The 14,799-nt window shown below is 31.4% G+C and overlaps 1 protein-coding gene across 3 annotated transcripts; it reads right to left on the bottom strand.

The window, feature by feature from the left end:
* Positions 1-5,743: 5,743 nt before the first annotated feature.
* On the bottom strand, positions 5,744-12,861 carry LOC100784132 (glycosyltransferase BC10). Of its 3 annotated transcripts, none has more exons than XM_006600426.4 (11): positions 12,817-12,861; positions 11,406-11,904; positions 10,455-10,553; positions 9,510-9,610; positions 9,031-9,102; positions 8,813-8,903; positions 8,253-8,333; positions 7,206-7,265; positions 7,004-7,126; positions 6,337-6,375; positions 5,744-6,255 (listed from the first exon to the last, which is right to left on the bottom strand). In XM_006600426.4, the coding sequence occupies exons 2-11, from the start codon at positions 11,790-11,792 to the stop codon at positions 6,127-6,129; spliced, it is 1,182 nt and encodes a 393-aa protein (XP_006600489.1). In that variant the 5' UTR covers positions 11,793-11,904; positions 12,817-12,861; the 3' UTR covers positions 5,744-6,126. The 3 variants fall into 3 exon arrangements, with proteins under 3 accessions (XP_006600489.1, XP_003549320.1, XP_040867303.1); XM_003549272.5 differs by lacking the exon at positions 12,817-12,861 and adding an exon at positions 12,527-12,805; XM_041011369.1 differs by lacking the exons at positions 6,337-6,375; positions 12,817-12,861 and adding an exon at positions 12,527-12,804.
* Between the last annotated feature and the right edge of the window lie 1,938 nt (positions 12,862-14,799).

The raw sequence follows: 14,799 nt of genomic DNA, 5'->3' as shown, positions 1-14,799 counted from the left end.
CTTTACACTCTCATGTCAGACTTTGTAAAGAGCTTGAAATATGATATGCATTAATTGTGCCACAGCCTTGTTTTAAGTACTGTATCACTTTTGATGCAGTGCTAATGATGCATGAACTATATTATTTGATTTTGGAACAGAGTAATAACCAAAACTGGAAATAGTTGGCATTATTAGTTTGCTTAGTAGTAGGCCTTTTTTGAGGGAGTCCATTTTCTTGTTGCATTGGTCTACGTACTTTTGAGACTCAAGGTTAGAAAAAAACTTATTTATCTATTTAAAGTACTTAATTACTTCAAAAGGAAGAGGCATTATTGAAACAAGCTTCAGGAAAATATACGTGGGTAACGACCTTATTACAAAGAGTGTGATTTAGATTTTCTCACGGTTAGGAGAATGTATTTACTATTTAGTAACCTATTTATTTGATTTTGTTATTTATTATAGTTTAACGAAATGGACCTGGTTTTCCTGCATACGTTTTAAGAGTCAATTTTCCCCATTGCTTAATCTATGACATAATATGATTGAAATAATATCTTTGTTATACACAACCGGTCAATTTTACATGTTTAAGAAATGGAGGAAAAATCATTATTTCAGGATAAGCTGAAAATGGCAAACATTGTTGGACTAGACTTTCTTCGATCAGTTCTATCAAGTATCCACCAAGATTCAACATCTGTTTGATCAGTCCTTATTATGAATATATTAGTCAAGATGCATGTGCAGAAGAACTAGCCATCGTACTCATTTTTTTTTTGTATGCATGCTTACCAAACTTACATTATTAAACTATATTTAATCATTTTGGATATAATGATTAAACAAACATACATGCTGGATAATGAAATTTAATTAAGAAGTAGGGTATTGTTGGGTAACTATGATGCAGTTGAATATGTTAAAAAATACGAATTAAAAGTGCCAATAGCATGCCAATATCAGCCATTCCCAGCTAGTGAGTTGTGGGTCGCACCTATCCTCTGGCCTTTCCATCAATGGGGGAATGGATATTTTGAGACCTTTTCTTCCACGTAGGTGAAATCTTTTATTGTAGTAGTAGATTTTTTCAAAAATTGGATAGAGGTTAAAGCATTTATTAATGGTTGTTGATAACTGCCATAGGTATAATTTTTTTTTTTATATAATATGTCATAGATATACTTAATTGTGGAGTGCATGAGTGCATATAGATAATATGGTGGTCTTGAAGTACCTAATAATTTCTTCAAGTTTAGAGATAATTATTTCACTTTCTTAATTAAGTAATGTTTGACTAATTTAAGTGTAATCTTGCAGGTAGTTTGTTTTTACTTTAATCAACCAATTTTTGAAAGGTTGCATCTAATTATTTTTGTTGAACTTTTTTTAAAAAAAATCAAGTTTAGAAAGGGAAAACGTAGTTGGAGCAAAATTTTGAATAGAGAGAATTTGTTTAGCAAATTTATCTCGTTAGGCAAAAATTGGAGCGAATGTCAAAGTGTCAAAGTTTGCTAAGGGAATCTAGATCGCAATATAGGAATGGTCATTTCAATTTTGCAATTTCACTTGCGAATTTCTACTAAAAGAAAAGAAATTTCAGTTATGTATAAAAGGGGGCCATTTTGGATAAAAAAATCTCTATGTTTTCACTTTGTATCCTGGTGTCTTGAAGTTGAAAGCTCTCCATTGATTCTTCCCACCATTTTTTTTTTTGTATTTTGATGCTGCACATCACGCATGGCTATGAATAACTAAAAATCCTACGTTGAACATTTGTTCTTCAATATTAATGTCTTACTTCCTATGTAGGACAATTTTTCAATTCATAACTTATGTTATGTGAATATGATTGAAAAATACTTTTATTATTTTGAGTTGAAACAAAACATTCAATGAACCTTGTATCTAGAAATCAAACTTGGTTTATTGGTTATGTTTGAATCATAAAGCCTAAAACAAGTTACTTTATTGAGCGCTCAAGGGATTCTCATTCAATAATGAAACTTAGATTCTTTTTTCTTAAAAAATTAGGATTTAGAATATCATTATATGACTAATAATATTGAAGTTTAAAGTTAATGCTGCACATTTTGAAAGCGAGAGTAATGTTTGATGAAATCTAACCATAACATGTTATCCATCATTGGAAAACTCTTACCCTTTTTATCTTATTTTATATATAATGTTAATATAACAATATAATATATACCAAGGAGATATAATTGAGTTGGTTTAACATGTGTGTATATTATGATAAACTCTTTGATATTCATATGGATAATATACAGAGAAAAGAGGGATTAACTTAAAATCTAATATTTATAATAAGTTATTAATTTTATCTGTTAGATTATAAAAAAATAAATGATAAAAATGAAAAATAACTCATAATATAAGTTGATATCTATCTATATATATATATATATTACACCAATTCGCAAAACAATAATGCATGTGTTAAATTTGTCTCTAATTTTAACCGTATTTTAAATAATTGGTAAAAATATAAAGATTGTATATTTCATACGAAACAATCTGTATGTAATTTGTGGGAAATTTTTTATATTCAACGAGAAATATTTGAGACAAAATAGAGATAAATTCCAGACAGGTTCTTTTTAAACACTTCAATTTCGATCGTCCCAAGTTTGTCCAAATATTTGAAAAGTTATCCTGTCCCTATACCAGAGTAGAGTAATATTGCCCTTAAGAGGCCTTTTGGCTTCATAACAGGGAATCTAGTTTTTCTCTTACTCCTATAAATACCACTATCATCAAAACTTAATCTAAACATTTAATACACATCATTACTATGGTAGAGTCGCTACTAACTTTAATGTTACAATGTATTTTGTAGGTATCCACCCATTACAAAGTGTCTCAACTTTGCCAGAAAATTAACCAAATGCGAAAAATCTCGGACCTCAAACCACTTGGAACACACCTCATCAAGTCCCAACACATCTTTAACGTGTAAGCTTGATCCATCTCGAACAACATATATAAGAAGCTTTTAAAATAACTATTTTTAAAAATTAGTAAGCTTGTCAAATTGTTATATGTGATTAAATCACAGTATGAAAAGCCTTCACGAATTAATGCATTCTAATTAAAATCTAAAATTTGAAGATATGTAAAATGTAAAATCCAGGTTATACTAAAAAAAGGCTTATCTAATAATTTCTTATCGTCATAAAATGCTGTCCAGTACTAGTCCTGCTTCTAGAAAACTTATTCGAGTTAAACAATGATATCCTTTTTCTTTGACTATATCCAAAAAAGAGATTTTGAAATTCCGAAATGGATTCTCAACAAAGAAGGAGAAGTTACGTGCAAAATCCATGTGATATCCTATCTGGTAAAAAGATGTGTTTCCAAATAGATCATGCAGTGGGCCGGGAACATCACAAAGGTTACACGTGCAAAGACAATGAGAAAAGAAAAAGAAAATTCTTGTTTAGCTATGAAAAAGAGAAGGAATCGGTATTGTTCTTAGACTGATACAATGTGTGAGAATGCCCATACTGTTACGGAAACCAAATAAAGTCAAAATGTAATCAGAACCTCTTCTAATCAGCTAAATTTCAGAGAACAAATTCCCATCGACAAATGACAATGCCAAATCAGAAACATGGACTAACCACTACTACTCTCTGGCTGCCTTTCTTGTTCATATTCTATTCCCACAACAGTAAATTTATCAACACACAGTTTTAGAAAGACAACGAGCTAAGTCAACTTTTTTGCATGATTCCAGACAATAAGAATGCAAGTTGCAACAACTTTTACTTATTCATACTCTCTTAACACACTATTATTGATGGAATTTTATAATTCTCAATAAATTTTCACTAATAATAAAGTGTATTAAAAGAAACGTGTTAAAAGAAGAATGCATTGTTGGCACTCATGTTTACCTTTAATATTAACATGTGTCTAACTGTAATTATCTCAAGTTATTATGGATGCCATCCTCTGCGTATAAATTGGCCTCAATGACCCAAAAAGATTACACAGGCTAATAAGTGAAATGCGAGAACGTGAGTTTAGACCTAATTCAACCCCAAAAGTTAGCTCGAAAGGTAAGGATTGTCTCTCACTTATATATTATAATTTGACTTTATTTTTAGTCGATGTGGGACTTAAATTTTTTCCGGCAATGCTGATGAGTAGTGATGCATGAACTATATAATTTGATTTTGGAACAGAGTAGAGTAAAGACACAGTATTGGAAGGTTCTTTTTTGTCGAAAGACATAACTGGAGGTTGATATACTTGGATTGGAATTATTAGTTTTCTTAGGGACCTTATTACAAAGAGTGTGTTTACTACTGTTTAACTAAATTTTCTCATGGTTAGGAGAATGTATTTACTAGTATTTACCTATATGTTTGAATTTATTACTGACAGTTTATGGTAATGGACCTGGCTTTCCTGCATACGCGCGTTTTAAGTGTCTTTTCTACATTGCTTAATCCTAGCATACATGTTAAGTTTGCTAGCTAGAATCTGCTAGTTTTGAATTTCGTTTGTGATTGAAATAAACTCGTGTAGTTAATGGGATGCATAAACATAATAAAACACTATACTGTTACGAGTGCTTCCACCCAAAAACAGTATAAGGAAATGCTGTAGAATTAATGGGATAAATCCCGATTTTACATTAAAGAATTGCGAGTAACCACACCGGTGAACTGATTACTACACTTTAATTCAAAATCTTAAGGTTTAGATTTATAAATTTTTTCTTTATTTATATGATTTTTAACATTTTCATTTCTATCTAATATGAAATTTTACCTCACACTTATATTCCAATTAACATTGCTTTTAGATGCCACAAAAGTTGTTTTTCAACCTTATTGTTTTTGAGACTAATTGTCATTTGTCATGGTGTGGAGGAAAAGAGCATGGGCTAAGTGCAGAGATAGCAATGGGATAGGTCACGAAAGTTTGGTCCTCTCCATCCTGCAAAATGTGGGATAGGTCACGAACAAGTTTGGTCCTCTCAATAATAATATATGTTAGAAATAGTATATTAGAGAGTGTGTTACTAAGACTCCTCTTAGTTAAACTTCATTACAAAACAAGATCAAATAAATGAGAAATGAGACATATAAATTTTTTTAATTTTAACTAATGTTGTCAAAAAAAAAATTAACAAACAATAAAGATTATGTTTTGACAAAGATATTTCAGTTAATTTTTAATTTTTTATTAACTAAAAAAACTTATTTAACTATTCGGTAAATAATTTTTTTAATAATTTCTTCATAAATTTTAATGTTCTAAAAATATTGATTAAAGTAACATTTTTTAACACGTTAATTTTTAGCTACAAACACAGGAGAAGCCTACAAATACCGGAGAAGAAAGCCTGTTCACACATCACCTTCAATGAAACTATGAAAGTAGTGTATGTCCACATTTTTTTTTCTTCTGAACGTCGCACAGGAATTTAATATTAAGGTACATGAATTCCTAAAGGGATAGTTTACTTCTGCTTGGCCCAGTTGGGAGTCACAAGAATCCCAAAGTCTTGTCAGAAATTACTTTTTAAAAATATATAATTATTTCCATCGTAAACCATCATCAAAGAAAGTAATCTGTTGAATTTTTTCTAACTTCATCAGAAATTTCAAGTGCAAAATTCATAAGACTCAATACTAAACATCACTTACAGCCGGAAAAGAAAACACTGACAAAAAGGCCAGCAACATAGCATCAAAGAGATACGCATTAAGAATAGACCAATGAATTTTCTGAATGAACAGTGGCACGTAGTGTTTTCAACTAAACAATTTTGAAAGTTTTACAAAGATGAACAACCATAATGAGTTGATATGATTCCTCCAAAATCTATCATGTAAAATATAACAGAAATGGAAGGAAAAAATAATAAGCCATCCATCCATCCCCAAAAGGAACACTAAATCGTTAGCCTCCTCTTCTGTCCATGTTAGGCCACTCGAACTCCAAGGCCAGTTCAACTCTTGCACTCAATATATGTGGCTGGCAGGCGATCAAGCCGCAATAATGCTGCAATTTACAACTCTCATGCCATATGAGAAACCAAGATCGGGGCCGAAACTAACATTACTTTCCGACCAAAGAATTAGATCAAAATAGCAAGCTCAACTCTCAAGGTCCTGAATAATTGGCCAGTAGACGCAACAAACTATCCAGTGTTTCAGGAGTGAATTTCCTAGCAAATAGGTAACATGGCTTCTGAATCCCATTCCATAAGCAAGGCCAGCTTTGCACTTCTTTCTGTGGAAACACAAGATTATTCATCAAGCTGGTTAATACATTCTCAATAAAACAGATCAATAAAGCTCTCATACACCATACCTTCTCATCACTGGTTACGTGCATGCTAACATCAATGGACTGCAAATATAACAATTATCGTGAATATCCAAGTACTAAACTTGAAAACAAATCAGAAGGACAACGCTAAGTTGAAATAGACTACCACAGTTGCAGCACGCTTACTAAACAACACCACTGTAGAAAAAGAAGAAGTGTCACACCTAAAACAAAATTGCATTTTTTTTCCTTTACCAGCATTGCAAGTGTTTCTTCTAATAGCTAAGAATGCACGTGTTGCCAACACGCTTGGAACTCAATCATACTCTTACTATTTTGGATTTGAGAACAAGTGGAATGGAATGACATTAGTTGCCATAACATGGATTGTGTAAATTAGGATGGAATCTAATTCCATCCCATTTCATCCAATATCTGTATTTCTTTTACCCTAATTTGAGGTTATTGGATAACTTATTATTTACTCACCATCCAAACAATGGAAGGGAAACTTCAATTTCATTGTAAAATAATCTAACCCATTCCATTTCACCCATATCCTTAGATATCCAAACAGATTAAGACTGGGATGTGATGATGATGCCAGAGGTTTACCCTCGACAAGGCTATCCCTCTCCTCTGCATAGATGCTTGCCGAAAAGAATGAATATGCATTGTTGTAAAAATTAGAGTTTTAGCAGAACTATACCGTGATATTCTTCAAAAGCTCGTAAGTAACATCCTGAGCCCTGTATGATTTAGGGTGCCATTTTCTCTCAGACCAATCAACATGAGTTAGTGACCAGTTTGCAATGCCACCAGGATCAACCATCTAAATCAGAGACAAAAGCTAATTAGCTAAAGGCTGAAAAATGTTAACAAAAGAACTGTATTAGAATTCAAATTCTCACCTGGAAGAAGGTTGGCAAGTAATGCTCATCAGCAATGCAATTCTTCCCCTCCAAACCAGGCTGGGATAATAAGAAATTTTATATCAATTGAATCCGTAGTTCCACAGAAATCACTATATGTAGATAATTTGAATATCAGCTCTATGTTGACAGTTAAGTAGTTTGGACAACAAGCAATACATATTGGGGATTTAAAAATCTTGTCCAATCACCTTACATGGTGTTTGGTTGGAGGAAAATGAAGAGGGGGGCCGGGGAGAAATTTGATTGATTCAAAATTTTGAAAAGGAAGATTAGCTCCCACATCAGAAACTGGACTAAATTATCCTTAATAACTTTTTTTACCATTCTAGGTATATAAAAAATAAAATTGTTTATTTCTCCTCCCCACCCCCTGTGAACCAACCAAGGTGTCCCTCCCCTCTAGACCAAACAGCTGTCAGCATATTAATCAAGTAAGCCACAACACTGCCACACAAGATGCCTGATATAAGTCATTTGCATATCATCTCTATGTTCCCTTGGTCAATAAGGTGCCTCTTTTCTGGTTTGCACAGCAGTACATGTATGGGACTTAAAATTCTAATTTATTAGAACATATATGATCTGATCACCTTAATCACATAAGCACACTGGCATACAAGATAAGACCAACAATATCAAGGGTGCTAACACTTTTTGACATTCCACATTGCCATCTTTTAAATTTTTTTTGTGTGGCACCTCATACCTGTACGTGCAAGTATAGGTACTCTAAAGTGCACTAATGCTTTTCTTTTTTCAAGGGAAGAAAAAGAAGATTGTATAACGTCTTGCATACAGTTTACCGCAAACATATATTGGAGAAAAATTATTAAGAAAATACAAGTAGCAAAATGCAGCATCCATGTATTGCTTAAAAATAAGAAACTCGGCATCTTGAACCTCATGAAATATTTGCTTGGCTGGATGAGTAAAACAATTTTAAGCAGAACTAAATGTGGTTAAATAATAAATATAACTGACACTTATGGAGAATAAATTAAACTATGAAACATAAGTCTTTACCTGGCAGTAAGACCGGAATTTTGAATAATAAAGGTTATCAGCCATGACTATAATTGCATGTTGCCGCTTCATAGCAAACCACTGCAGAAAAAGTTAAACAATGAGGCAAAGACATATAAACCGGATATATATATACATGTATGTGTGTGTGTGTGTTTTGGTTGCCAAAGACTCGGACTATGTCAGAGAAGAAATGCTTAAAGGAATAGGTGTGGTGATATTGAATGACAGCAGAACACTGATTGGGTGACCAAAAGATATAGAAGGAATTTCACGCAAGATCAAAGTATTGTTCATGTTATTGACAAATGTCACAAAGTTTTTATGACAACTCAACTCTGCCCTGTGTTAAGTAGCCTATTGACATAAATCACAAATCAAGGGTATGAAACAATGGCAACTTCCAATTATCCAGTTGGTATCTTGTGAAAGGGGCAATCATAAAATAAAGTAGCCTAAATACTTGTTCAAATTTCAAATTCTTTGTATATTAATATGCAAGACTTCTATTTTAAATATTGAATTTAAGTTGCTCCAACATGACTTTAGCAAGAATATACCTGTGCACCCTTTCTAAAGTCCTTCACCTCAACTTCAGGTAGCATGTGATCTGAATACCTGCCATTGCCGTGAGGACCGGGATCCTTAAAGCTAATAACAAAAAGGAAAAGTTCACATTAGTAAAGGATGTCAAATAGACAGAGCAGAAAACATATAGAATAATAGCCATTATCTCAATAAAAACCCAGAGAGACACATGTAATACTGCAAGTCATACCAGTCTACAAAGCTGATATTTGTATACATCAGATACTCGTAGATATACTCAAAATCATACAGAGGCACACAGCTGCAAAACCAATATAAGAAAATCAGAAATTGATAAAACCTATAAAACTAAGAGTAAAATATACTTTTAATCCATGTAAATATGATATTAAGTGGTTTTAGCCCTAGAAAATTTAAACGTTTTAAATTATTTAGGGAAAACATTGCATGCATCAAGTCATGCCACCTCAAAATGGTAGTTATCATGACATGATTAGACATATGTCACGTCATCAATATGTAGTGACAGACAATTTTCAAAAGTTTTAAAATTTAGGAGGACTAAAACCAATGGAAAAAAAATTAAGGACCAAAATCAAATGAAGTCGTATTTGTAGAGACTAAATACATATTTAAGCCTAAAACTAATTAATAAGTAGGAACAAAATTAAAAGCAATCTCATAAGTCATAACACATTTACGGTTTACCTATCAGACAGTAGAACAAATTGCTGGTTGTCAGTATCTTGAAGGGCATTTGCCAATAGTCGTCTCTCTGCATCAACCATAGAAATTTTCCCCCAAATCACCTGCAACAAGACTTCTGATTAAAAGAACTGCTTAATAGAAAACCACAGATTACTAGAAAACAACGGAAAATTACACTTTCAATCACTATTGCTATTATTATAACAGTTGAACTTAAATAACACATTCAGAATTATTTCAAGAAAATACCAATTAATTACGAGCAGCTACAACATTGTTCAGGCAAAGTAAATTCAGAGTTCAAAGCCAAACTGGACTTGTTGACATCAGAGCTTATTCCAGTGAAGAAAACAAATATACTTTTATCACATATTTAAGGAGAAGGAAAGCGTACAACAGATCTTTATGCTTATATTTTGGGTTACCACTGCAAAATTGACATCTCATGATGCCAGGCAATGGGGCTACTATTTCTCCTTTCTACTCTGGATTAAATAAAATGTCTATGATGTGGATCTATTGCAGCATTATATTTCCAAATCATGAATTACATAGTCAAAGTATCTGTTAATCTCTCAAGTCAAATCAACAATACTATTCTATTTTCCTAAAATCAAAAGCCGTGAGTTCAATACAGTAGGTAAAACATTAAGTCGAATACATTTAGGGTTTGTTTGTTTAAGCATAAAAGATAAACAAGTCACTCTGTGATACAGCTTTTTGTCAGAAACTACAATTTTTAGCTTATGAGAAAAATTACTAAAACAACCTTTTTAAGGTTTTTGAATATTATACATTTTAACACTTTTTTCTTTAAATAAAAATCTAAAACAAATGGTCTATTAAAATATGATTCATATAAGAGAATATATATTTGTTTTATCATTTAATTAAGACAGTACGATTCACAAATAGTAAACTGAACAATAACAAGAAAATATGTACCGGGTCACTGCGTATATCCCGATTAACAAAATAACGGCTCACATGAACCGGTTTTGTCTTGGATGCATGGACATAAACAGAGAACTTCCCTTCGTGACCCTGAAAAAAAGGAGGAGTGCATCTTCCAGGTAAATGCACACCACAAGATGAACAGGATTCAAAAGAAAAGGAAACCATGTACCAACTACTGAAGTTACAAATACAAAGGATGTATATTCGCACAATAATTTATGAGTCTATTAGTAAAAGTGTAAAACATATTTTGCATTTTGTGTTGTATATCTATAAAAAAAACTAGTGTGGCCCATTGTCCAGAGGCTCCTCGCTATGCGAAGGTATGGGGGAGGGATATTGTACACAGCCTTACCCTTGCATATGCAAAGAGGCTGTTTCCAGATTCGAACCCATGACCAACAACAGGTCACCAAGGCACAACTTTACCACTGTGCCAAGGCTATATCTATACCAACAGAAATTTCAAGGGTCAAATACAAAACATTAAATAGCACTTTCAGTTAGAGGTAAGTGCCCAAGGCTGTGAAAAGAATTAAAAAACATCATTGTCACAACCGTGTGCAAGAATAATTCTTGTCCAATGTTGGAAGAACTAGCAAAATATCTATTGTGTTAACAGTTGCTTTCAAATGCAATGTTGTAAAATACTGAATCAAATCACAGACCATTTTAATTATTTAAATCATGCAACAGTTTACTTTGCCCATCATTCCCCAAAAGCAAGAGAGACCACTAACAATTTTCATGCAGAGTACCAGTGCCATCTAAGGGAGCAATAAGCAGCTCTTTTTTCTAATAATTCCAATTCAGTTTTCTGAATGAATGAATGAGATTCTCAAAGTCTCCCTGGTACTAACCATTTGATGTTTCTTTTACCAGTCAAATTGAGAAACAACAGCATGAACATATCAAATTAGACAGGTAACAAATTCTTACTTGAAAAAACTTGTCCCACAATCTTTCAAATGGCAGAGAGCCAGGTGACAAAAACATGAAGGCAATTTTAGAATTCTTCGAAACAACTGCCGGCGAGTTCAAAATATCCTTAATCACAACACGCGAAGCAATCTCCTCGTCGGTGTATTCTCTTGCAGGCATAGGCGGAAGCCAATCAACAAAACCCTTGCACCCTTTGGAAGAGAAGACATAACAGGTCGAACTGTTCTGCGGTGGGTAGATATAAGCACAGATTAGAAAGACACAGACAAACAACACCAAGACAATAATCCACTTCGGCTTCTTCATGGGAGGACGGTGGCGAGACCCAGGCAGTATCTGCATATCACCCATGCCGCCTAAACGCCAAACTTTTTCTGTCTTCATCTATGCAAATGCATCACCTCCAGCAAATTTCCTTTTCATTCACACGCACCCTCACTCAAACCCACACAAAATCAAGGGAATACACCCTACAAATAGACTGATGCAGAAAAATCTGGAAAAAAAAAAGTGCATTAGCAATATAACAACCCTCACGACATCATCAAAAGAGAGGCAGGTAACAACACATCATACAACGACCCAAATACATCATCCACCCAACCTAACATTTCTTCTAATTTTAATAAACATTGGCAACATTAAGGAATTAAGGAACATAGACTAATGTTCCGGAAAATAAAAAAAATAAAAAAATGCACGAAACATGTAAAAACTCAAGCAATTAATTTATTCATGCTAGAGAGTTATTGTTAAAAACTTTAACAGCAGGACAGGAGTAGGGACCAGTCTATTGGGAAGTTTGTTTCGGAGTATCGTAACAGCTAAAACAACCTTAATCCGAACGAAAAATCTGGAAAGTTAAGTTTAGAATTGAAACGGGCAACCACCTCGGGGTCGAAATCAAAAAAGATATCGAAACCTCTGTTGGGTGACAGAGAGTGTATAACGAAAAATAACTTGCAAGACACTAAACAATCTCACCCAATTTATTTACAAGAAAAAGAAAAAAATAAGGGAGAATTATTCCCTTGTGTTGTGTGTGTATAGTTTCTTCATCAAATAAGCGACGATATTAATTTGAAATCAAGCAAAAGGGAAAGAGAGAGAGCACCCACCCGGAATGAAAAAGCAGGCGAAGGATTAAGGAAAATCAAATCTAATATAATTAAAGATTGGAAGAGAAAGATCTAATCTAGGGCAAATGGAAGAATGAAGAAGAATCATAAGACAAGAGTGGAAAAGGAAGGGAAGGAACCCTTTCTGAATTAATTTATTAATTTAAAAAAGAAAAAAAAAAACAAATCAACACTCTCTCTCTCTCTCTCTCTCTCTCTCTGAAACAAACACAAACGCAGACTCGGAAACAGAAACAGTCATTTCGGTTTGTTTGGGTCACCCAAGTTACCATTGCTGCCGCCCATTCCATTGGTTGGCGCTCGCTTTTTCCTTCTTTTCTTTTTAAGATATAATATATAATATATATTTACATTTAGATTTTTCATATTTTTCTTTTTAAGATACATATTTGCATTTAGATCATTTAGATTTTTCATATTTTTATTTTTTAAGATGCATATTTACATATAGAATTTAATATCTAACTCAAATAAGACTGATTTTGTAAATATATATATATATATATATGATTGTTGTATTCACATGTAAAAAAATAATTTATTTATAAAAATAATTTATATTTGATTATTTTCATGTACATAATTTTCTTAATCAGACATAAATTCACAATCACGTGTTAAAGTAAAATTAATCTTTGATTTAAAAAGAAGAAAAAATTAGTATTTCAACATATGAAAAATGCAATAGTACAAATCTAAAATTTATAAAAGGAATATTTTTATAATATAAAAATTATACTGGTTTAAAAGATTTTAAACATATATTTAATAAGAACGGGCATTTTTAAATGTTAACTTGTTAAATGAAATTATTAATGTTTAATGAAATCTGTTTATTATATTTTAAATATAATAAGTATTTAACATGATAGTTTATAATTAAAAATATTTTTCATGTAATAATAATAATAATAATCAAATCACATTATAAAACTATTTTATATCGTGATGTATTCCATTTTTTCTAATTAAAAATATTTGAAATGTATCAAATATTTTGTTTGTACCATATACTTTTTAAATTTTACAATTTCTATAATTAAAAATAAATACTTATAAAAACTTATCAAATGCTTTGTTAGTATTTTTAAAAAAAAAAAATATTGATTTGGCTCACGCCAGATACAGGCGCGTTTGCTTGTTCCAAGCAAACTATGTGTTTCTGGAATGGCGACCCAATCACCACGCAGCTTCATATGTTCAACAAAGTCAAATTTGTTATTAATCAACCATTCACCACGCGGTTGCATCATTTAATGAAGATTACTAAATTAGGAAAAGGTTTCTTTCATTCAAAGATTTAATATTTAATCATTTACTAAATACAAATTAATCAATTAGTCAAGATTCATTTATTGTATAAGTTAGGGAAAATTAATACTCTTAATTTATTAGTAAGTTTTTCGACAGTGAGATGAGAAAATATAAACTTTCAAATTTCACATAAACAATCAAAATTATAAATTATTATAATCATTAATAAACGTCTCATGATGACAAAGATTTTCTTGCATGTTTGTTTTAACTCATTCAAGACTTTGGCTTGATAAAGAAGTAAATTTATTAATTCAAACCATTTTAATTAAAAAAATTATGGAGTATTTTATTGTAATTCAGAAATATTTATTAATTTGAAATAATATTTAAGTCAATTTTCCCTAAAATTGTGACTCCTATAGTATGGTTGAGACACCTGTTTTTTTTTAAAAAAAAAACTGTTTTCTTAGGGAGAAATTGTTTGAAAATAATTATTATTTTCTTATTCATAATAATTGAAGATAGTTTCAAGGAGTTTACACCAACTCGCCACAAATAATTATTGTGTTTGAAATATCAGCTGAACTTTGCTAAAACAAATCTTTTTTTTTTCTTGAAAAATAAACTAGCTTCATGATTTGAAATTTAAAGCCTGTGATTTTATCTTAACAGATTTTTATTCTTGGAAAACGTTTTTTAAAAATTAATTCCAATTTATTTAACAGTTTCATATGTTAGAATTGTTAAGTTAAGCAGTATTTTAGATTTAACTTACAGATTTTTTTATTGAAAAATATTTATTAAGAGAATATACAGATTTTTTCAAATAAGAATCTATTATATTTATTATTACTTTTTTGAGGGAGAGATATTATAGAAATTTAATTTATTTGATAAATAAGAAAGAAATATTATTATTTTGATAAATAAGAAATAAATATTATTAGAGAAAAAGATAAATCAGTGAGATATTTATTTAGATTCTTTTCAAAATC

The sequence above is a fragment of the Glycine max genome, chromosome 17, assembly GCF_000004515.6.
Source record: "Glycine max cultivar Williams 82 chromosome 17, Glycine_max_v4.0, whole genome shotgun sequence".
In the NCBI taxonomy this organism is placed as follows: Eukaryota; Viridiplantae; Streptophyta; class Magnoliopsida; order Fabales; family Fabaceae; genus Glycine; species Glycine max.
The sequence above is the reverse complement of the archived record's forward strand: the minus strand, read 5'-3'. Positions and strand labels throughout refer to the sequence as shown.

Excerpts from the sequence above, each read along its gene's own strand:
- LOC100784132 (XM_006600426.4), bottom strand. The coding sequence starts at position 11,792 with ATGAAGACAGAAAAAGTTTGGCGTTTAGGCGGCATGGGTGATATGCAG. Across the intron at positions 10,554-11,405 it reads TGTGGGACAAGTTTTTTCAA|GGTCACGAAGGGAAGTTCTC; the intron begins GTAAGAATTTGT and ends CCTTTTTTTCAG. Across the intron at positions 8,904-9,030 it reads AATATCAGCTTTGTAGACTG|CTTTAAGGATCCCGGTCCTC; the intron begins GTATGACTTGCA and ends TTTTGTTATTAG.